The sequence below is a fragment of the Equus quagga genome, chromosome 16 (assembly GCF_021613505.1).
Source record: "Equus quagga isolate Etosha38 chromosome 16, UCLA_HA_Equagga_1.0, whole genome shotgun sequence".
In the NCBI taxonomy this organism is placed as follows: Eukaryota; Metazoa; Chordata; class Mammalia; order Perissodactyla; family Equidae; genus Equus; species Equus quagga.
This window is the reverse complement of record NC_060282.1, coordinates 39,703,260-39,730,974: the sequence shown is the minus strand read 5'-3', so window position 1 is coordinate 39,730,974 and position 27,715 is coordinate 39,703,260. Positions and strand designations below refer to the sequence as shown.

General features: G+C 40.8%; 1 protein-coding gene across 1 annotated transcript in view; it reads left to right on the top strand.

Annotated features, from left to right (window-relative positions):
• The window catches only part of LAPTM4B (lysosomal protein transmembrane 4 beta), a 67,684-nt gene extending 46,063 nt beyond the window's left edge, over positions 1–21,621 (top strand). Inside the window, exon 7 of the mRNA XM_046642384.1 lies at positions 20,996–21,621. Coding sequence (XP_046498340.1) covers positions 20,996–21,073 — 78 coding nt within the window. The 3' untranslated portion in view covers positions 21,074–21,621. The remainder of the gene's footprint in view (positions 1–20,995) is intronic.
• Positions 21,622–27,715: the final 6,094 nt, after the last annotated feature.

The following is a 27,715-nucleotide window of genomic DNA, read 5'->3' as shown; positions in this document are numbered from 1 at the left end:
GTAAAATAAATGGTATATCAAGTCTAAACTAGAACAGAGTTTTTATATTTTGTTTTGTTTTTTAAATTGTGGTGACTTGCTTAGTCTATGACCTTACCAAAATAATTTAACTGTCTCTGACTTTAGTTCCTGTGTATAAAATGAGAATGAAACAATTTTATATTAAATATATAGGTGCAAACTGGTATTACTGAGAACTCTCTGAGATTTCTGAGAGACAGCGTGTTATACATGAACAGTTTTCCTAAGTGCTCACCAAACATTTGTTGAATTGAATCAAATATACGTGAGCAGTGGTTTAAGAAGAGGCTCTGCCATAATCGGAGGCACAAAACCCAGGATCCCCAGATGCTAAGAAGGCCCTTCTGGGGGCGTCTGCAGAATCCTGTGCACTGATTACAGTAAACACATGTTTAAAGATTTAATCTTGGATCAATAAATCTCTTTAAAGAAATAACTGTTCTTAGTTACTGTAATTTTGATAAAATTACTGGCTTAAAGAATTTTTCTTTCTCTAAGTTCCTCAGGATTTAGTTATCTATAAGTTTATTTTTTTTGCTTTTTCTTAAAAAAGAAATCTCAGAGTATATTTATTTTCCTGCTGAACTAGTGAAAAATCTAAACAAAGTTTGAGATTTTTGAGTTGGAGGAACTAGTAAAGTTGCTAAATGAACAAGATAGATCAGAACCTCATCCTCAGTACCACGATGTGTGGGACTTAGAAAACTGCCATCTTTGAGAAGTATCTCAGAGGAGGTAATGCCCATATTGCACGTGTTTGTTTTTATATACTTTGGGTGGTGGTTTTTTCAGGGCTTTCTGAAGGGTTGTGTGTATGTTTAATCGAGGCAAGGTAGAAGGGCTGAAAAGGTACATGTTGTTTAGATATACCTCAGATCAGAGGATATTCTGGAATAGTAGAAATTGGGGTGCTTAGGGAATTTAAGAACCACGAGTAAGTCCCTAAAATGCATCCAACTAGCTTTTTAGAGGAAACTTGTGTTTTTCCCCTTTTGAAAGATTCAAAATTAGACATGGAATAACAGGTAAGTTTTATTTAGGCTAACTTAAAATAGTTGTACTTTTCAACTGGACATCCCCAGCTCTTCTAACAATAGACCTTTCTTCAGAAAGCCTGCCAGCTTGGCAGTAGTGTGTAGGAACAGGGTTTGGGCCACCGCAGTTGCCTCCTGGCGTGTTGACAGAAGGTGGGGGCACTGCTCAATGATGGTTGTTGGTCATTATCTTCTCAGTCATTCTCTATCAACTTACCATTTTTAAAACGAGGAAACTGAGTTGCTAATAATGTTTCTACCTTCTCAAAGTTCCCAGTGAACCTTTTCTTTTCTTTTCTTTTTAAGAATGGTATTCCTGGGAAAGGGAAATTTATCAATTCTCGTAACTTGGTTGCATTGATAGTCCACTCCAAAATGTAGGGTTAGTCTCAGCTTTCTGACAGTATTTTAAAAGATTTTTTAAAAAAAGATAATGATATTGTGGCTACTTTTCCAAAGAATCCTTATCATACCTAAAATAATACCTCCTTAATATCGAAAAATTTCCAGTAAATGCTCAGATTTCCCATTGTCTCATAAATGTCATAATTTTTCTAGCAGTTTGTTTGAAAGCAGATCTCTGGGTCAATATGTATTTTAGGTCTCTATAATTTTTTGTTAAGAGACTAGTTTGTCCCACAGACTAGATGTTTCTGATTGCATACCTATAGTATAGTCCTCTGTGTTTCCCGTAAATTAGTTGTATCTGGAGGCTTCCCATATTCATGTTTCCATGTTCATTTTTTTCGGTCACTTTTTTTTATTGAGTTCATAATAGTTTACATCATTATGAAGTTTCAGTTGTACATTATTTCTTGTCCTTCCCCATATAGGTGCTGCCTTCACCCCCCTTGCCCCCCCCCCCTTGCCCCCTTCCCCTGATAACCACTGAACTGTTCTCTTTGTCCGTCTGTTTATCTTCCACGTGTGAGTGATGTCATATAGTGTTTGTCTTTCCCAGTCTGGCTTATTTCACTTAACATAAAACCCTCCAGGTCCATCCATGTTGTTGCAAATGGGATGATTTCGCCTTTTTTATGGCAGAGTAGTATTCCATTGTATATATATACACCACATCTTCTGTACGCAGTCGATGGACACTTGGATTGCTTCCATGTTTTGGCTATTGTGAGTATTGCTGCAGTGAACGTGGGGTACACAGGTCACTTTGGATTGTTGATTTCAATTTGTTTGGATAGTTACCCAGTAGTGGGATAGCTGGGTCGTATGGTATTGCTATTTTTAGTTTTTTGGGGAATCTCTATACTGTTTTCCATAGTGGCTGCACCAGTTTGCATTCCCACCAGAAGTGTATGAGGGTTCCCTTTTCTCCACACCCTCTCCAACATTTGTTATTTTAGTCTTAGTGATTATAGCCATGTTAACAGATGTAAGATGGTATCTTAGTGTAGTTTTGATTTGCATTTCCCTAATGATCAGTGATGTTGAACATCTTTTCATGTGCTCATTGGCCATCTGTGTATCTTCTTTGGAGAAATGTCTGTTCATATCCTCTGCCCACTTTTTGATCGGACTGTTTGGTTTTTTGTTGTTCAGTTGTGTGAGTTCCTTATATATTATGAAGATTAACCCCTTGTCAGATATATGATTTGAAAATATTTTCTCCCAATTGGGAGGTTGTCTTTTTATTTTGATCCTAGTTTCTTTTGCCGTGCAGAAGCTCTTTAGTCTGATGAAGTCACACTTCTTTATTTTTTATGTTGTTCCCCTTGTCTGAGAAGACGTGGTATTCAAAAAGATTCTTTTCAGTTTGATGTCACAGAGTGTACTACCTATATTTTCTTCCAGAAGTTTTATGGCTTCAGAACTTATCTTCAAGTCTTTGGTTCATTTTGAGTTTATTTTTGTGTATGGCGTGAGATAATGGTCTACTTTCATTCTTTTGCAAGTGGTCGTCCAGATTTCCCCACACCATTTGTTGAAGAGACTGTCTTTTCTCCATTGTATGTTCTTGGCACCTTCGTCAAATATTAGCTGTCCATAGATGTGCAGTTTTATTTCTGGGCTTTCAGTTCTGTTCCGTTGGTCTGTGTGCTTGTTTTTGTACCAGTACCATGCTGTTTTAATTACTATGGCTTTGTAGCAATTTTTTTTTTTTTAAGATTGGCACCTGAGCTAACCACTGTTGCCAATCTTCTTTTTTTTTTTTCCTTCCCCAAATCCCCCCAGTACATAGTTGTATATTTTAGTTGTGGGTCTTTCTGGTTGTGGCATGTGAGACGCCGTCTCAGCGTGGCCTGATGAGCGGTGCCATGTCCATGCCCAGGATCCGAACCGGTGAAACCCTGGGCCACCAAAGTGGAGTGCACAAACTTAACCACTCAGCCATGGGGCCGGTTCCCCATAGTACATTTTGAAGTCAGGAATTGTGATGCCTCAAGCTTTGTTTTTTTTTCTCATGATTGCTTTAGCAATTTGGGGTCTTTGTTTGCTCCATATGAATTTTAGGATTCTTTGTTCTGTTTCCGTGAAGAGTGTCATTGGGATTCTGATTGGGATTGTATTGAACTCTGCATTGCTTTGGGTAGTGTGAACATTTTAACTATGTTTATTCTTCCGATCTATGTGCATGGAATTTCTTTCCATCTCTTTATGTCGTCATCTATTTCTTTCAATAATGTCTTATAGTTTTCATTGTATAAGTCCTTCACCTCCTTGGTTAAATTTATTCCTACATATTTTACTCTTTTTGTTGCGATTGTAAATGGGATTGTATTGAGTTCTCTTTCTGTAAGTTCGTTATTGGAGTATAGAAATGCAAACTGATTTTTGTAAGTTGATTTTGTACCTTGCAATTTTACTGTAATTGTTGATTATTTCTAATAGTTTTCCAATGGATTCTTTAGGGTTTTCTATATATAAGATCATGTCGTTTGTAAACAGTGAGAGTTTCACTTCTTCATTTCCTATTTGGATTCCTTTTATTCCTTTCTCTTGCCTAATTGCTCTGGCCAAAACCCTCAATACTGTATTGAATAAGAGTGGTGATAGTAGGCATCCTTGTCTTGTTCCTGTTCTCAGAGGGATGGCATTCAGTTTTTCCCCGTTGAGTATGATGTTGGCTGTGTGTTTGTCATATATGGCCTTTATTATGTTGAGGTAATTTCCTTTTATCCCTCATTTATTGAGATTTTTTATCATAAATGGATGTTGGAGCTTGTCAAATGCTGTCTCTGCATCTATGTAGATGGTCATGTGGTTTTTCTTCCTCATTTTGTTAATGTTGTGTATCACGTTGATTGATTTGCAGATGTTGAACCATCCCTGTATCCCTGGCATAAATCCCACTTGATTGTGATGTATCATCTTTTTGGTGTATTGCTGTATTCAGCTTGCCAATATTTTGTTGAGGCTTTTTCATCTATGTTCATCAGTGATATTGGCCTGTTGTTTTCCTTTTTCGTGTTGTCCTTGTCAGGCTTTGGTATCAGAGTGATGTTAGCCTCGTAGAATGTGTTAGGAAGCTTTCCATCTTCCCTAATTTTTTGGAATAGCTTGAGAAAGATAGGTATTAAATCCTCTTTGAAAGTTTGGTAGAAATCTCCAGGGAAGCTGTCTGGTTCTGGGCTTTTCTTTTTGGGGATGCTTTGATTACTGTTTCAGTCTCTTTACTTGTGATTAGTCTATTCAGATTATCTATTCTTCTTGATTCGGTTTTGGGAGGTTATAACAGTCTAAGAATTTATCCGTTTCTTCTAGATTGTCCATTTTGTTGGCGTATGGCTTTTTGTAGTATTCTCTAATAATCTGTATTTCTGTGGTATCCATTGTAATTTCTCTTCTTTCATTTCTAATTTTATTTATCTGAGCTTTCTCTCTTTTTTTTCTCTGTAAGTCTAGCTAAGGGTTTGTCAATTTTGTTGATCTTCTCCAAGAACCAGCTCTTTGTTTCATTGATCCTTTCTACTGCCTTTTTTGTTGCAGTTGTGTTTATTTCTACTCTGATTTTTATTATTATTTCTCTCCTTCTGCTGACTTTGGGCTTTTTTTGTTCTTCTTTTTCTAATTTAGTTAGGTGTAGTTTGAGATTGCTTATTTGGGATTTTTCTTGTCTGTTAAGGTGAGCCTGTATTGCAGTGAATTTCCCTCTTAGTACTGCTTTTGCTGCATCCCTCATGAGTTGGTATGGTATGTTTTCATTTTCATTTGTCTCCAGATATTTTCTTGATTTCTCCTTTAATTTCTTCAGTGATCCTTTGGTTGTTCAATAGCATGTTGTTTAGTCTCTATGTCTTTTCCCTTTCTCAGCTTTTCTCTTGTACTTAATTTCTAGCCTTGATAGCATTGTGATCAGAAAAGATGCTTGTCATTATTTCAATCTTAAATTTATTGAGGCTTGCCTTGTTTCCCAACATATGATCTGTCCTTGAGAATGTTCCATGCACACTTGAGAAGAATATGTATTCTGTTTTTGAATGGAGTGTTCTATATGTCTCTCTTAAGTCCAACTGGTCTAGCTTTTCATTTAATTCCAGTGTTTCCTTGTTGACTTTCTGTCTGTATGATCTATCCATTGATGTGAGTGGAGCGTTGAGTTCCCCTGCAATTACTGTTCTACTATTAATATATCTTTTTAAGTTTGTTAGCTGCTTTATATACTTTGGTGCTCCTGTGTTGGGTGATAGATATATGCTTATGTGCTATGTCTTCTTGGTCGAGTGTCCCTTTGATCGTTATATACTGCCCCTCTTTGTCTCTCTTTACCTGTCTTATCTTGAAGTCTGCTTTGTTTGCTATAAGATTGAAACACCCGCTTTCCGTTGTTTGCCATTAGCTTGGAGTATCATTTTCCATCCCTTTACTCTGAACCTGTATTTGTCGTTGGAGCTGAGATGTGTTTCCTGAGACAGCATAGTGTTGGGTCTTGTTCTTTAATACATCTCACCACTCTGTGTCTTTTTATTGGAGAATTCAATCCATTTAGATTTAGGGTGATTATTGATATATGAGGGCTTAATGCTGCCATTTTATCACTCATGTTCTGGTTGTCTTGCATTTCCTTTGTTTCTCAATCCTGTGTGTTTCGGTCTACTTGCTTTTTTTTTTTTTTGCAAGATTATTTTATAGTTGATAATTTGTTCTTTCATCAGGAGGCAGATAATATCTGATTGATTCTATCTGGGATAGCAGCAACCATTGATATCATTGATTCATTAGGAGTTGCAAGATGATGACATTCCATCATTTGTTCTTCATTTATTAGCTGGAATATTTCTATAAAAAAACTTTCCCTTATATACAGTTTGGTTACCCAGTGGTGCCTGTGACATGGATAAATATACTTGGTTTTGTTCTCTTTATTGATCAGTTTTCTAAATGATGAGTTGGTCCATCATTATCTATTGATGACCAGTGAGGTTTTTTTTTTTAAGTAATAAATAACTAATGAAAAGAAGTTTACTGTTAGAAGAGCTGAAGATGTCCAGTTGAAAAGTACAACTATTTTGATAAATTTTAAATATCAGTAAGCCTAAATAAAATTTACCTGTTATTCAATACCTATTTCGAAACTTTCTAAGGAGAGAAAGAAAATCTTTCTCTAAAAATCATGGTTAATATCCTTATTAATGCTAAAATTGTGCTGTCTTTGGCCACTTTGAGCCTCTTTAAGTTGGTGCCCAAGTCTCTTGACACAATCCTGGTAGTCTTTGATAGTTTCCTTGCTGTCTGGTTGACAAGCTGTTCTAGACTCATCTTGTCCATTTCTTGTCCCAGACCTGGGATCAGCCATTTCTCCAAGGAGCACTGCTTCCTTTTTTTTTTTTTTTTTTCTGGTGAGGAAGATTGGCACTGAGCTAACATCTGTTGCCAATCTTGCTCTTTTTCCTTGAGGAAGATTGTCGCTGAGCTAATATCTATTCCAATCTTCCTGTATTTTATGTGGGATGCTGCCACAGCATGGCTTGATGAGTGGTGCCACATCTGCATCTAGGGTCTGAACCTGTGAACCCTGGGTCACCGAAGTGGAGAGCGTGACCTTAACCACCAACTACCAGGCCGGCTCCCCTGCTTCCTTTTGGTAAAGACCATAATTTGGATTTCTAGGGTTGGAGAACAGACTTTTTTTTTGTCTTTTAAGCAGGGCTCTGCATGTTTGAAGATTGTTTTGACTAGAACTAAAGGAGTTCATGTTAGTTCTAACTTAAAAAAAACCACAAATATATGGGAGCCTCGCTCTGAGCCCCTAAATTGGGGGGTTGGAATGATCTAGTTCTCTAGTTTTCATTTTCCCTGGTCTCCATAGTTATAAGATCCTCATAGTGTATAGTAAGGTATGCGTCCCTTTTGTTCATTTCTTTATTGGGAATCCACACAGACATAATAACATGTTGTGTCTTTCACTTCCCATCAGATATTAGGCCAGATGGCTTTTCTCTCAGGCTGAATAGTCTCAGGGTGACCTCTGTGGAAAGATACTGGGGCTCTTGTTGGTAGAAATAAATGTGGTTTTTTTCTTCTCTAAAACAGTACACCTATTATTAGCCAGATATATACTTTCCCAAATACTACTCTGGGAACCTAGATAAGAGTTATTAGATATTGGAGTTTATCTGTGGGTTAATCTCTCCTCCAGTTTCCCAGTTGAAAGAAAAGCCTGAGTCAGAGGGGCCACAAACATCGGTTAGTTTGTAATGCCTTAGGGTCTTGGTATTTTTCTTTCTGGTGCCCTTAGGCCAAAAGAAATACCTAACTTTTCATTTCGTTAAGTGGTCAGGTCCAGACAACCTAAGAGTCATAGTTAGTGTGGTATCTCCTAGTTGTTGCTGTGTTTTCCTTGAAACTATCCTGAGGTGTCCCTTTGAGTCACTGCAGCTCTCCGTGGGCACCCTAGGAAGATGCAGCCTTCCTTTGAGAATATTGTAGAAATCACATTCTGGATACATGTTACCTAAAACCACGTTCTCTTCCCTACCTCCATCAAAATTTTGTTTTAAGAGGAAAATATATTAAAATAGTAAACATCCAGATTGTAGTAAAAGATTTCTTTGACATTTAAATATACGCAAATCGAGAGTTAAAGAACTGTTTTAATCTATGCAGTCTGTTCTGCTAATACCAGTGAAGACTTGAGTGATGGTAGTACCCAGTATTTTGTTAAATCCAAAAGTAGGGAACCTGTTTCTTTGGAATTGGGGCACTTTAAAGCAGTAAGATTAATATTTCGCCAGAATAGTGTCTGAAATCTGATTCCAGATAAAAGAATCATCATCTTGGGTAATGTAGGAAAGTTCCTAACTAGGGATAAATAGGGAAGTTTTAAACTTCGCTGAGTCTGTTATGCCATGTCGTATTGTAGGTGCTAATCCTGGTTAACATTATATACAGGCTTACTGTTCTGACCTCAGAAAGTATTTTGCTGTGTCGGGCCACGTTTTGAGTCTGCCTTCGTGAAAAACACAGTTGAGAGAGAGGTCGGTGACCTGGTGAAGGCCAGATGATCTCCCCGGCAGCCATTTCCCAGTGGCTTCTCTCCGAGGGGCCTGAGACTAATTAAGACGGACCTTGGGCTGTCAAAAACCACAAAGCAAATTCTCGGTTGACTGAGAGGGGTTGGGGGTGGGGGCAAATTTAGTAGTGGTTTCAATGACTTTCAAAAATTGTACATAAAAAATTCCGTGTTTTTCCCCCCTCTTGTTGCTTTTAAAAATCAGGTTTACTTCCTAGGTATAGATTGAATATGGTTAGAAACAAGTTCTTGCTTAGTTAACATGGTTCTGTTTATTTTTTCCCCCACTGTGGAGAGAGAAAAGGGGCGGGAATGAACTAAATTGACAGCAGGAGAGATCTTTAGTTAGACTTCAGAAGTCCTTTCATACCTGAGAAACTAGGGCGTTACCAAGATGACTGTATAGTCATCAACTTGCAGATTCTTCAGAAAAGTCATAGCTGACTTTCTGAAATGGTGTGAGGAAGTCTTCGTCTAATGGCTAGTTACTGCGCTGGCTCTTAAGATCTCTTTCAGTCCTGGGCATCTCAGATTCATGTACAAAAAGCATAACTCACAAACGAACAGACCTTTCACTGCTGTCATCTGCCTGTATGAACCCCAGGGTCCAGGAGGCAGTGGGGAGTGGGGAGAGTAAGAAGGTTCTAGAACAGGACTTCTAGAGGATTTGAAACTCTAGCCTGTGATTTCTTGGGTCTGGGCTTCTGGCCTACTAAGTACTGGAATACAAAAAGGAGATCTTATTTGTAATATCTCAATTGTGGGTGTCTCTTTCCCTTGTTATTTAATAGTTGGTATGATCTCTCTAAGTTTTTTTTTCTTTTTAATTTTAAAAGACCAAGAGGAATGTGAGAGGTTGATAACCACTTGGTAAAATCCCAGATAAGCACGGAGAGCAGCTAGGAGACCGTTTCTACAGTCGAGCTTACTGTGATGATGAAGATGATGACGGTCTGACCCAGGGCAGTAGTAGAGGGAATGAGAAAGAGGGGAAGGATTTGCGAGAGCTGTAGGAGGTGGAAAGGATAGTGCATAATTGAGGGGATGTGGAGTGAGATGATTCTCCAGGATGTCTCTTGTATGTGACTTAAAATGTAAAATCATTTCCCTGGAAGCAGTACAAGACCTTGGAAGTTAACTGGTCCAACCACCTTTTGATACTCGCATCCCTTCGACTGTTCCCACAAGTGTCGTTTAGCTGAGGGCTGAATCATTGCGGTGATGTTCCGCCCCCCTCTGAATCTATCGTACGTCCCTGCTCTGTAGCTTTTGTAGCAGAGGTTTCTCCCCAAACAGTGATGTGGTGGTTGCCATCTGCCAGGCTCGGTGCTGGGTGCTTACATCTGTGAACTCAGTTAATCTCCAAAGTCCTTGAAGTAGGTTCTACTAATCACTGTGTACAAAAGAAGGAATTGAGGCACCAAGTAGATAACTTCCCAAGATCACACGGCTAGTGAGTGGCGGGAGGCGGGAGTATGTCTTCAGGGGCCTGGCTGCAGTCTGTTCTTACCCACCAGCTTCTCCCTAGACCGTCTTCTGTTCAGACTGCAGCCAGGACTGTGTGTTCCCCCACAGGACCTGGCATGGATTTGACGAGGATGGGGAGTGAAGCAGGAGAACAATTCATTTAGACAATTCTTCTCAAGTAAAGTCACAAACTTTTAAAGTAGTTGGGACTTTTCGGGGGAGGTTTTTTGGGTTTATTTTTGCTTTTTAGCACAGTGGAAGGGATAGGAGGGTGACTTAGAAGAAAGAAGTGGAATAAAAGCAAAGGGTAAAAGTAAACTTTGTGATAGCAGGTCAGCAGGGCTTCTGCTAAATAGTCCTGCTTCCTGTAACTCAACCCCACATATTTTCCTGGGATCTTCCTACGTGCGCAGGGCTTCAGGAGAATGTATCTGTTAGTTCTGACAGAGAAGTATTGTGGGTGAGGTTGGACAAGATGCCCCTGGGATTTCCTCCTGAAAGCTTTTCCCCACTTTAATGTAGGTTCCACAGTTGAAGCTGACAGTGCGTGACATTAACTCAGCTCATGTTTCTTTCCTTCCATTAATAAAATATAGTGTTTTTTAAAATATCCTAGTCTGCTAGAAATTATCTCTGACCCATATAACTTTCCAGTTATTTCATCCAGACGGCATTTGGAGCAGTCAGATCAACACACAGATATTTGAAACCCAGAAGTTCTGGAAGAGCATTCAAGTAAACCTAGTTTTCATTATGAACCTGGATAAGAGGATGTCAATCAGTGCTTAATTGTAATCCTCCTATAATAGCAAGTGAGAACAGTTGATAGTCGTTTTGCAGTCAATTGAGGATAAAATCATCCTCTATTTTCATTGTGTTTTACGTTAAAACACACACAGAACTTGGCTTGTTTATCGCATGTGTCCAAAATAGAGTCCATGTTGGTTTTACTCGAGGGACAGATGAGACGTTGAATTTTATTTTTTAACCTTCTAAGAAAGGTTTCCGGAATATATCTTAGGGAAGGGGTAAAAAGTGTGTAAGGTGTTTGTGCAGCATTGTTTTTAATAGCAAAAGTATCTAATAATTAGTATGCATTGTCTAATATTTGGGGGCTGGTTTGGTTAAATAAGGGTATATCCACTTGATAAAATGTCTTTATTGCCATAAAAATTTTTATAAGCAGTGTAACAGCAGAAGAAAGTTTTACGATGTTTTAAAAAGCAGAATATAGAAGTTTATATCGTGATTCCAGCTATGAAAAAATGAATTTTATAAACGCAGATTAGATTGTGATAGAAAATTAAGCAATTGCTTTGTTGGATACTGGAAATCAAAGCAGAAGCTGTTTCTCCCTTTCCGTTAATTGGAGGGAGGAAGGGAAGCATGTGGGGTGGAGGAATAGATGAAATGAGAATCTGAGATCTGAGGTCCTGAGCAGTCCTTCCAGCCCATGTGCCTCATCAGCAGCTGAGCAGGGCCAGGTTGGCAGCCCCAGACCAAAGGTGTAGAATCACAAAGGAGATGTGCACAGGAGGTGGCGTCGCACCTGCAGGTTGGGGGACTCGAGGAAGCAGCTGGGATGCTTTGATAACGTTACCATGGTGATAGCTCACAGTTCATTCCTTCTATTTTCTCAAGAGTTAAATTAGGTATTTTTATTATAGATAAAAAGGTAGGGTTTTATGATATATTTATTTAGATATAGTTAGATGTCTATATTATTTAAAAAGTTATTTCAGATATATTTATTTAAATATTAGATATTTAAGTGGTCAGAACTATTTTAACTTTCAATTTGGGTTACTATATTATTTTGATGTTTTCTGCCCAGACATCTTCTCACCAGTGAGAATTTTTTGACCCAATTTGAAAGATTTGAGGTATGGATTCTATATTATGAGTATAATCTATAAAAGAATTTGAGTAGTTTCTCTGCTGAGAATTAAGGGAGAGGATAACTTCCTCTTATACTATAAAGTGAGGACAATTTATAGTAGTTTTGCAGTGAATTGAGGATAAAAATCACCTTCTATCTTATTTGTCTTTGGAAATTATTCCTTACTATAGGCAAGGGGAAAGTTTCTCACTACAATCCTCCAAATTTGTGTTCTCCCTGTCTCCTGGTATGTTGGAGTCATTGAATACAAGATGCCATCGGTTGTAAATTGCACTCTTATTTTAGGTACCTCTTATTGTAAGATGCTGTCAATTATAAGGCTCGTCAATTACAAGCCTAAATTCAGATGTTAAAATGTTCAAAAATGTATACTTTAGAATCAAAAATATATGGGGGTGTGTGTGTTTACTTATTTATATTGTAGGTGGGGATATTAAAAAAGTTTGGAAACACTTATTCTAGATGCCTTAGAGATAAGGCCTGACTCTCTTTGTGATGATCCTGTCTCAAATATCCAAATGCTTATTAATCAGTTAATCATGGAGATGCGTGATTCAACTGTCCCCTTTCCTGTTTAGCCTGAGCAAAGGAAGCTCACATCTAAATAGGCAAATGTGGTTTGACCAATTTAAAACAAACATTTAATGTAAGTGCTGCCTGTTTTAAACAAGATACATTATAGACTATTAGGGGTGTGACAAATGGTGAAGAGAAAAATAAATATTTAGCCGCTTGGGATTAATTTAAATGGCCCTTTAGAAGACTTAAGTGCCCCTAAATGATGAGATTGTTTTGAGGCTGTGTATTTTCATGTGTGACATTATTATTTCTTTCAAGGCCAGAATACATGGTAATCCTTTTCCTTCATACAGATGAAGGCAAACTTTTTCTGTAAAGAACCAGATAGTAAATGCCTGAGGCTTTGCAGGCCATACGGTCTCTGTCATAACTCTTCAGCCCTGCTGTTGTAGTGTGAAAGCAGCTGTAGACAATACATAAACGAGTAAGTGTGTGTGTTCCAATAAAACTTTATTTATGGACGCTGAAATTTGAATTTTATATGATTTTCACACATCATGAAACATTTTTCTTTGAAATCATTAAAAAAATGTAAAAACCATTCTTAGCTCTCAGGCTATGCAAAACACAGGTGGCAGGCCAGATTTGGCCCACATAGTTTACAAACCCCTACCTTAGTGGAAATTTAAGCTGAGTTTTCTGGGCATTTGCAGGACAACTCTTTGAGCCATTCCAGGCATTTGTAACCCCCTCTTTCTGCCTGGACAGACCTCAGAGCTGAGCCTTCTCCTCTCACAAGTGGGATGGCAAACAATAGCACCCAATCTTGTCAAGGATTTCTTTTTCCTGAGAAAGTTTGAATTCTCCTGTGTTTACTATTTTGCCAACAGATCTAAATTAAGCTTAAATTTAACAAGCTATAGTGGAAATCAATAAAAGAGTAATTCGCTTGCAAAATAGTCACTAAAGTCTTAAAAACAGTAGCTAAAGTTATCATATGCAGTGTTACCCACTGTCTTTTATATAAAGATCCATTCCGTAAAGTCCTATTTCAGTTTACTACCGGGAAAAAGGCACACACACCTTCCTCCCTCTTCTTCCCTCGCTGTGTATCTGTCCATGTATGTATGTATCTATCCATCCATCCATCCATATATAGAAATAAAAACTTCACAACCCAATCACTTTCCATTTTGCCTTATTTCTGGGTCATCTTAACATTCAGTTGTCTTATTTTGCATTATGTCCAGTGTTGCAAGCCATCTCTTCCTTTCACAAATATATGGAATACAGTGAAGATCTGTTGAGCCTTAGTGCATGCCATGTACTGTGCTAAATAAGCACATTTACTTGGGCTTATTTCACCAACCTTGTGAGATAGACACTAATATTGCCCCATTTACAGATGAGAAAAGTGAGACTTAAGGAGGTAAGTGACTGGCCAAGGCCTCACAGTTGGGAAGCGATGGACCCAGATAGTCAACTCCACAGTCCATGCTCTCAGCCACTACCTCAGCCTACCCCAGTCTTCTTGACATAGGAGCACACATAGAAAACTACAGTATTTGTATGGCACACTGTTGTGAATGGACTCTGGCTGAGAAGCTCTGCACTTCGCCTAGAAGATAAATTCTATTTAGCAGACCCCTCCACTAGCAGGTAAGCTGTCTGCTGGCTCAAATCTTGTAAGTGTCAGTTAGTGCCTGGCACACAGTATGACCAACAATTGTTGATGAAATGCATGAACGGTATTTACAAAAGTTATTCATCTTGCTCTTTTTTTATCTCAGTTGCAGGAAATAGCTTAGATTATGTGAACCAGATCAGCTCCATGCCCATGGCCCCAACCGTCCACTGGTCATCTCCACAGAGAGAACACATGCAGAGCTCATGCCATTGCTTCCACATCTGCATCTTTTCTTAGATTCTAATGGATGGTAGCAATGTCCACTTAGTCACCTAAGCCAGTAACTTAGGAGTCATCTTTAAAACTTGTTATAATTAGGAGCCATCCCGGTGGCGCAGTGGTTAAGTTTGCACATTCCACTTCTTGGCGGCCCGGGGTTTGCCAGTTTGGATCCCAGGTGCAGACATGGCACCACTTGGCACGCCATGCTGTGGCAGGCGTCGCACATATAAAGTAGAGGAAGATGGGCACAGACGTTAGCTCAAGGCCAGTCTTCCTCAGCAAAAGAGGAGGACTGGCAGTAGTTAGCTCGGGGCTAATCTTCCTCAAAAAAAAAAAAAAACTTGTTATAATTAGTCTTTTAGCCTTTAGTCTTGAATTCTCCCTTCTCTTCATTTTTTCCTTGCTGTTGCTGCCAGATTGATCTAAAACATAAATCTGATTTTGTCATCTTTGTACTTAAAAGCCTTCAAGGGTTCTGCTGTTTATTACTGTAGCATTTCTCAACTGTGATGTCACTCCACTCTGCTATGTGACAGTTACTTGTGACTTATGGGGTAATATTTAAAACTTCAGTTTGCCAATGGTTTGAATTTTTTTCCTTTGAATAAATAAGAACAGATTCAGGATTATCCCTACAACAGCATCGGTCTCAGCTGCTTGCATTCTGGTATTTTCTTGAAGCCAGAGGAGGGAGTGGAGTATCAACTTCATCCTGCCAAGTCCATCTTATTTGTGAGGCAGCTTCGAGGGGCTGTTACTGAAGTCCGTCAACAGTTGTTCCTCCCAGGAGCTTTCATGAAAATTGTGCCCCTTGCTTGCCACCTGTGACCCCCCCCCAAAGGAACCAAAAACACAAAAAGAGAAAGAAGTTTCTGTTTATGGTGGTATGTACTTTATTTTTCCAAGTTTTGTGGGGAAGTTGCCCCTTGATGACTGGCTTCCTCTTTCCTTCACACCACTGTGATTATTCTTTTATTTTTAAAATATTACTTTTATTTTTAACACATTATTACATGTGCATAGCTAAAAATCATGGTATTGAAAGATTTATTTCTTGTCCTCTCCCATTCTCTTGCCCATCCTCCACTCTTCACCCAGCAGCAAACATTGTCACCTCTCTTGTTTCTTCTAGTATTTGCCTCCCTGTGTTAAAATATGTCTACATTACTAATTTTTCACTGGCCAGTTTGAGATATCTCCCCTGCCTTCATCCTCCTCATATGGTCATACCAAATTTTTGGGTTACGTCGCCAGTTAACATTTACTTTGACTACGTGAGTATGTGAGTATTGTTCAGTGCAGAGCTCTGTCATATGTATTCCCTTTCTTGTACAATTTTTATTTTTCCTGAGCAAATGTTTGCCTTGTGTTTTCAGCTGCCAAGATTTTTACCTTTTACCTCATCCCGATCCTTTCTATGTGGCTGTGGGATCTGTCAGTTACCTTTTACTATTATTTTCCAAATGTTTGACTGTATGAGATAATCTGTCAGGGATGAGGTGCCACACAGTCGTCGTCCTGGGCCCTGCTTTCCTTTTAACTTACCTTACTCTTATTAGGATGTGGGGGCCAGCACACAGGCTTCTGGTGCAGTTTACCTTGTGCCTTGTGCTGTCCCCCACCCCCAGTCCTGGACCCCCAAATCTCCAGGGATGGTTCTTTGAGGATCTGATGAAAGCTCTGAACATTCTTCCCAGGAAAATAAATGCACAAACACAAAATTTGGCATGTAATTTTGTGACTGTCTGAAGATATTTATGTAACTTATATATGATACTTTTGGGAATGTAATCCTGGCAACTGTAGAATTCTAAATAAGCCTTCCATGGCTTAACTCTAATATTACAGTAAAAGTCCAACTCTAAGCATAGTACCTGAACATTTCCTATTTTTACCAATAAATAGTTCTTTCCTCTTGAGCATTTTATCATTTCTTAATGTTTGATGGAATGAATTAGTTTCTCAAATTTTAATGACTTATGGGTTTATGGCCACTTGGAATCATTTCTATTCCTGGATCTTACATTTTGCAACCTAAATGTTAATTTATATCTCCCTCCAACTGTTCTTTATGTTGATGTAGCTAACAAGAATGAAGGTTCCCCTGGTAACACTCTGAATATTTGTTGAGTTGAATTGAAATGTATAATGAGCTTCTTTCCCACCAGCACACTGTCACCTAGCAGGACGACTCCCAATTGAAGAGACGCTATTTATAGATAGATGCTACTCTTCCTAATGAACAGATGCCTCTGGGGTCATTGGTAAGAGGGACTTTTCCATCTGTGTGAGAGAGACTTACACCATCATTTAATCACTCTGCAGTTGAGATCCCATGAAGGCAAACTTCCAGGGATTGTACTTGGATTAGAATTTGGTTGTATTGAATGTTGTTGGAAGCAAAGTGGTCTGTGGTGGAGATTTGTAACATTTGTGTCCATCTATTCATTGAGTAGCTACTGTTTACCAGGCTGTGACTTTAGATTGAAGTAGGACATGACCTATATTCTTAGTCCTCAGAGATTATTTTTTGGTCATTCATTGTGAGTGATTACATTTTTTAAAGTAAAAGACTGGGTTTAAATAAATGCCAACTTCTAAAAATGTCAAAATAATTAAGTTTCCACCAATTTTGTTCTATGGCATCTTAATTGGCATACTCTATCTTAATTGACCCTACAGTTATTTTCTCAGATTTTCAAGTACATCATTGGTCTTAGTAGAAAAGGACAATGGCAAGTTTTTTTAGTCAGCATTTACAGACTGTATGTAATAGAAACAGCATTGCAGCCCCTACTCCACCAGCCCTCCCTTGAAATCATCAATAATATTAACATCATTTAGATAAAAAAGATGATGCTGTCTCTTCAGAATTTAAAACCAATTCCATTTGGACAACTTTTCCTTGAAAGTAGTCCAGGAGCGTGAAGTGCTGTGTGAAGAAGATTCCACAGTCAGCATTTCGTCTGTGGTAACGGGGAAGTGAAGACGAGTGAGTGTCAGAAACCTTGGTGCAAGGAGACTTCCCAGGCATCTGGACTTTGGGGAAAGCGTCCAAGTCAATAGAGCATTTGAGAGAAAAAGCCATGAGAGTGGTAAAATATTGATGTGAAGTGAAACTTTAAAACAAGTTTGAAAATAAATAGCAAGAAATAGTGACAAATTGCCAAACTTAACGTGAAAATAAGTTTTGGACACAAAAGGCAAATGTGCAGCACTTTTTTCCTTTTTTTTTTTTAAGATTGGCACCTGAGCTAACATCCGTTGCCAATCTTTTCTTTCTTCTTCTTCCTCTCCCCAAAGCCCCCCGGTAAATAGTTGTATATCTTAGTTGTGGGTCCTTCTAGTTGTGGCATGTGGGACACTGCCTCAATGTGGCCTGATGAGCGGTGCCATGTCTGCGTCCAGGATCCGAACCAGCGAAACCCTGGACCCCCAAAGCGGAGCGCATGAACTTAACCACTCGGCCATGGGGCCGGCCCCACTTTTTTTCTTTTTAAAGAAAACTTTGTGTTTAATCGTCAGTGAACATCTTGGAGAGAGTTTGAGTGTTGCATTTTCCTCCAGAGAAAAAATAAGTTGGATATAATGGCTGATTTCACCCCCTTTTAAGTAGCTCCACTGCATTTTAGGACAATTTCTCCAAGGATAATGATAGATATGAATCAGTTAATTGTTTAATGAGGTTGTGGAACATAATGCTGAAGCTCAGTCATGCAAAATTTAATATTTCTGGTGCTCATCACAGCTGCTCCCATTGTTTATAAGTTATTGTATCTAATGCACACACTTGTACTGGAGGCTCAGTCCTTAGTCAAGCACACAGGCTCGGAGGAGAGCTGTGGCTGTGTTGTAGAGAAGACGTTTTTTTCCTCAGCTCCAGCTGAGACTTTTAGGATTCCTAGTGGTGATGCTGCAGCTAGCTCCTAGACGAAGCTCCCTGAGGTGGTACACAAGCCTCTCTCCGTGCTCTGACCCTGCCTGTCTTTCCAGTTGCATCTCCGCAGCATCCTCCCCGACGTACACCTTCACCATCGCCAATCCCTTGCTTCCCAGGGAGAGCTCTGCTTTCAGGCTTCCCTCCGTTTGCCTGGGCTCTTATCTGTCCACCTGCAGTGCCATCCTCTTTGCTCTATGCCCCATCCTACTTATCCTCCTGAGAGGCCTTCCTTATCCCCTCCAGCCTAAATTAGTTCTCCCTGTCTGTTCTTCTGTAACGTCTTGTCTACACCCACGCACTGATCATGCTCAGTTTACCTGCTTCACCTGTCTCTGCCTCTGCTGGACTGATCTCCTTTAACAGACGCAAGGTGTGTTCGGTGTGTGTTGCCAATGCCGAGCCCCCTCTATATACTAGGTGCTCAGTAGTTGCTGGTTTGTCGAACGTGAGAGCAGAGGGTTTCCTTTTGTGGGGAAGACACTGGGAATGCGTCCTGGCCTTGGATTGGCGTCCTGCACGGAGTGTTTAATGGGTCCTCCTGTCCCTTTCAGCACCAGCAACACAAACATTTGCCCGACTCTGTCCCTTGGGTAATACCTGATGCATGAAGTACTTAGGTCATAGGTGCAATATCACCACCACTTTCGGGAACAGGCCATGAGGCAGATGAGAACAATTCTTGGGCCCGTTGACATCGCTGGTGTGGAGCTGTGCCAGTTATCCACTCACCGCCTTGCAGCTCCACAGGCCCCCTTTTAGCCCGTTTGGAGCTGGGCCTTGTGAATATTTCTCCTTTACCAGCCACCCCACTTTTAAGCCTTGTCCATAGAGGGCACTGGAGGAAGAAGGGGTTTTCTTTTCCTGGTTCCTTTGTGTGCCTGCAGGGTGTCTGGGTCCTATAGGCAACGCCCCGTGGGGGGAGAGCAGGACAGTGGCGGCAGCACTTCCTCCTCGTGATGGCCTCCCCAGCACACAGCCTGCTCTCAGGCAGTTGCCAGGGCAAGTGGCACCTCCCCATGAACAGTTTCCAGTAGCAGGTGGACAGCATCTCTGCAGCAGCATCCCAGCATCCCAGCAGGTGGTTCTTTACGTCCCAGCCTGACTGTGGACCAGCTCTGGCCTGGTTCACCCCAGAAACTTCTGTGCCATCCAGTGGGTTTTACCCATCCCATCTCCAACAATATCTGATTCCCAGCCTTGGGGAGGGGACACCTTTCCATTGTTGGTTGCTTCCTTGAGTACCCTCACTCAGCACTAATATCCATTAGAGCTCTCTTTTTTTCCCCTCTTAGCTAATTCTCCATTCTTCCAAACCCCTGTTAATTATTCTTTATTAAACTTTTTGTGTTCAAATTCCTGGGTAGCTTCTGTCTTCTGATTGGACCCAAACCAGTACAGATGCCCTCTGCCTAGAATGCCAGGCTCCAGTTCCCCACCTAGGGAACCATACAGGTGCCCCAAGGGCCAGTCTAAATGATACCTCCATCATTTATTCTACCACCATCATTTGAGTCCTTGCCATTGAGTAGGCCCTAGGCCCAACTCTGGGGTTAAGTAAGACAACGCTTCAGCCCCACAAGAGCTCCAAGACCAGAAGAAGAGAAAAGTAAGCAGTGAAGTGTGTTGAGCTAGAGAGGGCTGTGTGTGTGTGGTTGGGGTTCTGTCTTAAAACAGAAACTTAAAATTTTAGTGTCATGCCTCTAGGAACCAAAAGGATAGATAAATGGAAATTCATGAAATTGATAAACATTTACCCCTTTAAGTGATGTCCATAATAGAAAAAGTGACAAAGTGTGTTTTGTTTTGTTCTGTTTTGTGTGTGAATATTCTTTCTCTTTCCACAAAGCACTTGAGGTGGATAAGGTTTTAGTTTATCTCATCTCTGAATTTCTAAGGGCAGGAACTGTCTTTTAATTATCTTGTCCCCACAATGCCTGTCACATAGTAGGTGCATAATAACTGTTGGTTGACTGAATAAAGGCTAATCGTACTGAGTTGATATTCCCCGTGTTTTGTTTTCTACTCCAAGAAAGCCAAAATCAGCCAGCGTTTTCTAACACTGACAGTTCATGAACAATCACCAGCAGTTGTTTCTGTGCTGGAAATGTGAGCAGAGAGATGCTCAGTCCGCTTGGTGTGTGTGCTTGTCTGTTCCTCTCCAGCCCTTTACAGGTAACATCTGCCACTGCAGGTGTGTATCAAGCAGTGTGTTGGGTATTTTATAGATCTCTGAATCTCAGGAATCCATTCTCAAGATGTGGAAATTGAGGTGAAGTAACTTACCAAGGCTACGTTGATAAAATGTGGCTGAGCCAGGCTGAATCCAGCTTGCCACAAAGCCCTTGTGTTTTCCACTCTGCTGCCCGGATCTCACCATGAGCGGTTCCTCAGGTGCCTGCCCTGTTTGTGTGTGTACATGTTCATGTCACCCAGGGCCTTTTTTCCTCTTCAGAGCCACCACTGCCTCCTTCCTAATCCTAGAGACACAGCCCCCTGGCCCTCCAGGCACATATGGACAGGGTTCAGAAGACTGAAAAAGGGCCAAAAGTCTCTTCTCATTTGGTTCTTTCAGGATTCAAAAAGTCTCTCACCAAAATCTGTCCATTGCTGGAAAGTTGAAATTTGATACAGGTTATGGAAAACGTTTAATTGCAAAAAAGTTCAGTTAAAGTTAAAAGCTCAGGAAAAGTATGTGCTCCTTTAAAGACTAACCCGTGTCGTCTCTTTTTCTTCTCAGGTGCTGTTACCCCCGTATGACGATGCCGCGGTGAATGGCGCTGCCAAGGAGCCGCCGCCACCTTATGTGTCTGCCTGAGCCGAAAGAGGGGTGAAGCCGAGAGCAACGACTTGACTTTTCAGACATCGGAGCAATAGTTGTTTAATTTCACTTCTGAGATGAGCTCTCTGAGCTTATTTGTTGCTGAAATGCTTCAGTTTTAAAATTTAGATTTTAAGTTGAAACCCTCTGTAGTTTTAAACATATGCTTTAGCTAGAGCACTGTGATAGATTAACTGTGGAATTCTTTCTGTAGGGTGGGTGTAATGGCTTCCCTCATCTTCCCTAGGCATTGAAACTTTCCAACAATATGGAGGAACCTTGAATCAGAGAAGTCTGGTTTTGTACCTGGTTTTGTACCTAACTCTGGGCCCCAGAGTCAGGGAATTTGTCACACTTTCTCTCTCTCTTCCCTCTGTCTCTTTTGAAAGTGTCAAATAAAATCAAAATTAGACAATGCTTTTTCTTAAGCCGTTCCAATGTATAGAAGAAACCCTTACAAGAGTAAGAATGTTAATTGTGTAATCATCGCTCTAATAGGTAAACAGGAGTCCATATATATAAATAAAAAACAAGATTTTCCTTAAGATCTTTTATGAGTTACATTGAGTGACAGTTTGAATTTGTTGGTCAAAGATTTTGTCCATGGGCTAAATTGAGACCCTCCGATAATCCCAGGCAGTGAGAGCAGTCACTGTTGATGGCTGTTCCTGAACACCCTGTGGCTGGGTCATGGCATGTCTGGTCTCTGTTGGAGGGTGGACTGATTGATTGGCACTGCATGGTATCGGGTGCTCCCTTCCTCCTGGTTTCCCACCCACCCAGGGGCCCCTACTCTAAGTGTTCTGCCCTCACCTGGTTCAAGGAGGACATCCATCCATCCATCCATCCATCTCGCTTTATCAAGTGGAATTGCTGATATGTATTTGCCTAATAATATGAAAACAGATTTTCTTTTTCTCTTCCTGCAAGGCATATCCTATTTTGAACTTGCGAGTATGCCTAGGCATCTTTTATTTATTTTTATTTTTTATTCTTTTTTCTGCTTTTTCTCCCCAAATCCCCCCAATACATAGTTGCATATTTTAGTTATGGGTCCTTCCAGCCGTGGCATGTGGGATGGCGCCTCAGCGTGGCCTGACGAGCAGTGCCATGTCTGTGCCCAGGATCCAAACCAGTGAAATCCTGGGCCGCCAGAGCAGAGCACACGAACTTAACCACTTGGCCACGGGGCCGGCCCCTGAACTTCCGAGTATGCCTAGTCATCTATTAAAATATAAAACAGACTTCAGAAAAATGAGAGGGGTGCTTTCCTTGTGGAATGCTCTTATCTTGACTACCTGAATTTTAAAGGACTTTTATATATTAATATGTTCAAAAGTCACAGCTCTCCAGTCTCTTCGTTATTGAATGTGCTGTAAATAAAGGCTTTTGCAATTAAAGTGAGATTTGCCCACATCCAAGAAAAGAACCTTTTGACTCTGGTGACTGTGCCTAGTGACCCTTCTCACCCACATGTGGCCGTGCAGACACAACATGATTTGGCCTAATGGCTTATTTCACACATACGTGTTTTTTAATATTTCAGTGCTGATAAAATCAGAGCATCTTAGGCCAAGAGAAATGGAGATAAACAGACCCAAGCTTCCCACATTCCTAATCCCTGCGTCTGCCAAGCTCTGTGTGCTCAACCATTGTGCATATGATCGCTTTATGTCCATCCTGCACTCTTAATGAGCAGTTCAGATTTTACCATGTTCCAAGGGAGGTTAAAATAAGAGAGGTGGGAGGGGGGGTTTTTATCCCTGAGAAACAGCCTCATTTATTTTGATGTATCTCATTAGTATTCTTTATAGGCAACCTAAGAAATTCTATTCCCTGAAGCTTTATGCCCATAAGCTTCACACTAAGTTAAACACATTAAAGGTTGTTAGGGGTGGAAAAGACCTATCAGATAGTCTCACCGATCCCTGAGGAAGTCACATAGGGTGTCACAGTTACGTCCCATGATCCTCCAGCTCTTTGCCCGATGATTTTTGCAGTATGAGAATGGGCACAGGGTCAGAGGGAGAGGAGTGCTGATTTTGAGAGTCTATGCAGGGTCTTCGGGGAGGATCTTGTTCACGTGATGCTCAGCACCACAGACATCAGGATATCACTTCACATTCAGGGATCCCATAGGGTGCTGGTGTTGCTGGTTTTTCTTTTTTTTTTTTTAAAGTTTTTTAATTTTTTTCCTTTTTCTCCCCAAAGCCCCCCGGTACATAGTTGTATATTTTTCTTGTGAGTCCTTCTAGATGTGGCATGTGGGATGCTGCCTCAACGTGGTTTGATGAGCAGTGCCATGTCCATGCCCAGGATTCGAACCGTCGAAACACTGGGCCGCCTGCAGCGGAGCGTGCGAACTTAACCACTCTGCCACGGGGCCAGCCTCTGGTTTTTCTTGACTTACAGCATAACCCAGGCTAAGCTCGAAAGCTGCCTCCATATTTACCTCTACAAAGTAAAGAATTATTGTTGCTTAGTCTCCACTATGGGGAGGTAGTGATGTGTGGATTAAAATGACCCTTCAGAGCACATTCATGTCTCAGCAATTCACTGTCTTTGTCTCATTGCTAATCCAGATAAATCTCTCTCTCTTAGATGTATTTTAAATCCCACTTTAATATCTAGCCCCTTTGTCCTATTTTGTTGTCTACAGAGAAACCAGAACAGTCACTAACTACCTCAGTTGTTCCCATGCCTGTATACTTGGTCACTTTACTGATGGGATCTCCTCAGTATTTTTCATCTTGACCCTCCAAGCCCTAATTTTTAGAGTCACGGACATTCAGCCCAGCACCACGAGGTGTGCAGATGGACCCACCAATAAGCAGCTCCTGTAGGAGAGAATTTGAAGTCTGTTTGCTGGGGCAGAGGGAAGGGGAAAACTTAGACCTTTTGGCTTAGATGTGGTCTGTCTACCCCAGAAACCGAGCATGCATTGAACAAGCTAGCCAGATTCCAGAATGCCAAGTCGTATGGAAGAGTTCTAAGGCCAGTTGCCTTCCCTTCCTGTACCTTCCTACGTAAACATGTGCAGCACCTCCCCTGAGTCTGATGTCCTTGTTCCTGCCCCAGCCCTATCCTATTGTCCCCAAGAATGCAAGAAACTTTCGTCTTCCCATCCTTTCTGGCTTCCCTCCCCCAATCCCCGCCCCGCCCCACCCCCCTTTGTTAACTCTGCTCTGGGCCTAAACATTTGTTTTGTTTGCTTAACCAAACCACACCTTATTTCATTTGTCTTTTCTCTCTACCCTCGGTTCGTTAATCAACAGTACTTCTTAGTAATGATCTAAGTAGACCATCTTTATAGGCTGTAACTATTAAAGTTGTTTTCTCCATCTCCAGAGGGATGTATTGCATTTGAAATATTCATCATTCGAGAAAAAATCCTGCCATGCACGCTGAGCTTTTGTGATTGAGGTAAACTAATGAGACTATAAAAATATTTCCATTTTTAAAAAACAAGATGTATTAGTTTTTGCAGCCAGTCTGGAAACTGACTTAGATATCATTAAATAACATCGCTGCGGGTCACACAGGCAGTCTCTTAGGTTCTGGAGGAAACAGGGCAGCTGTCTTTGCCAAGGTATTGAAAGAGTAACTCATGCAAAAGGACTGCCAACATAAAGTGCAGGCTAAGCCATTTCAGGGCTCCCCACCTTCAGACATGACGAGCCTCAAAAATAGTGCCTGTGGCTGTATGAAATGGGTTGTTGGCAGCTCAGATACACGTTCCAAAAGGGAAGAAAAAAGGATGCATTGCAAGGATGTCTCCACACCCATGGAATTCACTTAAAGTGTTTCTGCACACTGGCCAAGTTTTCTGCCAAATGACTCTGCTGTATGGAAGCCAGCCAGATCTGCAACCTTCTGCCCAGAAGCCCACGCCTGCCTTCTGCTGACTAGAGTACAGAGCAGAGAGAGAAGTTGTCACTTGGCCAACTCAGCAAAAGTTACATCAAAGCAAAAGTCTGAGCACTATCCGCAATCGATGTGATCTTAATTAGCAAAAACAGCTGCTGCTTCAGAATGGAGAGTTTGGCTTAAAACAGCAGGATGGACTCAAGTTTTGTTTGTTTTATACCATCTAAAACTTACACATGCTTTTAAAAAAAGTCATTAACAGGACAAACAGTTTTTACTTATTAAGTAAACTTATTAAGATGAGAACCTCATTAACTCAGCAAATAAAATTATCTATATTCTTTAGTGTATGTCAAGATGTTCAGGGTGTGTTGTGGCAGTAGAGCAGAGAGAGTCTGGAAAGGAACTGTGTGGCCCTGGGTAGCTTGGGCATAATTAGCCAGCGTTGAAGGTCTGAGCCACATTTCTCTCAGGAATGGCTAGGATTGAATGTGTCATCATCTTGACTGCTGCTTCCTAGTCACACATCCGGTGCTGTGGCGCCTGCTATACCTACTCACAACTGGAAAAGTTGTATTCAGCGACAGGTCCTGGATTCCTGGGAGCCTAAGTTTGGGCCATCCCATCTAGGCCATCAGACCTGATGAGGCTTCCACCGGTGGTCTCTCTGCCCAAGGAAACTCCACTTCTGGGAAAACGGGGAACAATGTGTCTGCTCTCTGTGACCGACAACAACACAAAGGACCCTATGTCCTGCGAGGTGGGGATGCCCCTCTGACCCAGTGTGGTCGCCTTTGTGTGATGTCACTTCACCCAGTATTCATTTTAGCTAAAGGAGTGTATTTTTAATTATTCTATTTCACTCTTTTACTCTCACAGAATGTTTCTTTAATTCTTTTACCTTTAGGTCTTTTTTATTAAATTTATCTTTCCTACTTATAGTTCCCTTCAACAAATAATCGTGGCAGCTCTAACCCTGATTTTAGCAACATTCCCAGTCTCCTCTGTCTTGATGACCTATTGACATTTCATATTCATTGTGCCCAAAAAGGAGAACTGCCCTCCCTTCCCCCCAAAGCTGTTCCTATTGACTCGTTTATCTGGTGGTGGCCTCCCCATCATTCCAGTCATCCCAACCTGAGAGCATAGGTCCTCTTTGCTTTGTCCCTCTTCCTCTCTCTCCCCATATCTAATCCGTCCCCAGCCCCGTGTCTTCTGCCTTTTTATCAGGTAAAATGACATGTGCCATTTACTGAGTCCTTCCTATGTGCCAGCCATGCTGCTAAGCATTTTACACATATTAACTGTTTATCTCCATTTCATAGATGAGGAAATCGAGACTTTTAAAGGGAAATAACTGGTCCCAAGTCACACAGGAAGGAGTAGAGCCAGGATTTAAATGCCAATTAAATCCATCTAAGTGGGCGTTGCATATTTTTGAGACTTCTGGAATTTCAGAATTCTGTATATAACTTCTCACTTTTTTTTTTTTATTTTGAGGAAGATTAGCCCTGAGCTAACATCTGCTGCCAATCCTCCTCTTTTTGCTGAGGAAGACTGGCCCTGAGCTAACATCCATGCCCATCTTCCTCCACTTTATATGTGGGACGCCTACCACACCATGGTGTGCCAAGCGGTGCCATGTCTGCACCTGGGATCTGAAGCGGTAAACCCCAGGCTGCCAAAGTGGAACATGTGCACTTAACCGCTGAGCCCATCATTTCTTACTAACAATGGTTGTTTCTACTAATTTGAATTAATACATCCCAAGAAGGGAAGCAAGTCATGCAAAGCCATGTGAACTTGGTAAACTTGGGGTGGCTCTTTAACTTGAGGTTTGCAAAGCTGTCAATTTCCTTTTTAATTAGACTGGAAAATGCTCTCCAAATGTCAGCTTTTAATTCTTATTATACAGAATTTATTCAGGTAGGAAGAAAGATCAACAGAGGTGGACCTTTTATATTGGTTGTTTTAAATGAGCAATTTCCTTTTAAGAAAATTAGGCACCATTTTAAACTGCACTGATTTATCTTTGTTGCGAAGAACATCACATTAAGATTTCAAGCATCATAATTTAGGCTAGTACCCAAGTAAGTAGAACAGTGATGTTGTTTGTTTGCATTATCTTGGAGGACTCAGTAGGGGCCTCAAGACTCAACTTCCTTCCCTTTGCATACCCAGAAAACCTATATCATCGTGTCTATTTTCAAATCTATCAAATGGAGACAGAATAGAGCAGTCCTTTCCCTTGGGGCTGTAGGCTTTCTTCTGCCCCAGGACGTTAATGCACTATATCATCTGTGTTCCTGAGAGCTAACTTCCTTTTTCATTTTTTTTTTTGCGGAAGTTTAGCCGTGAGCTAACATCCATCACCAATCCTCCTCTTTTTGCTGAGGAAAACTGGCTCTGAGCTAATGTCCATGCCCATCTTTCTCTACTTTATATGTGGGATACCTGCCACAGCACGGCTTGCCAAGCGGTGCCATGTCCGCACCTGGGATCTGAACCGGTAAACCCCAGGCCACCAAAGTGGAACGTGTGCAGTTAACCGCTGCGCCATCAGGCCAGCCCTGAGAGCTAACTTCCTAAACATCTTACTAGAGAATCCAGGCAGCATTTGGGCATCAGAAAACACTGTAAACGTGTGGGTTTTTAAAAAATTACATAAGTAATGTGTTGTAAGAAAAAGTACAAAATAAAGCCAATAACTCATCCTTTGGGTCTCAACTTGAAAGTCGCATCCTTCTGGAAGCCTTCTATGACCCACTAGTC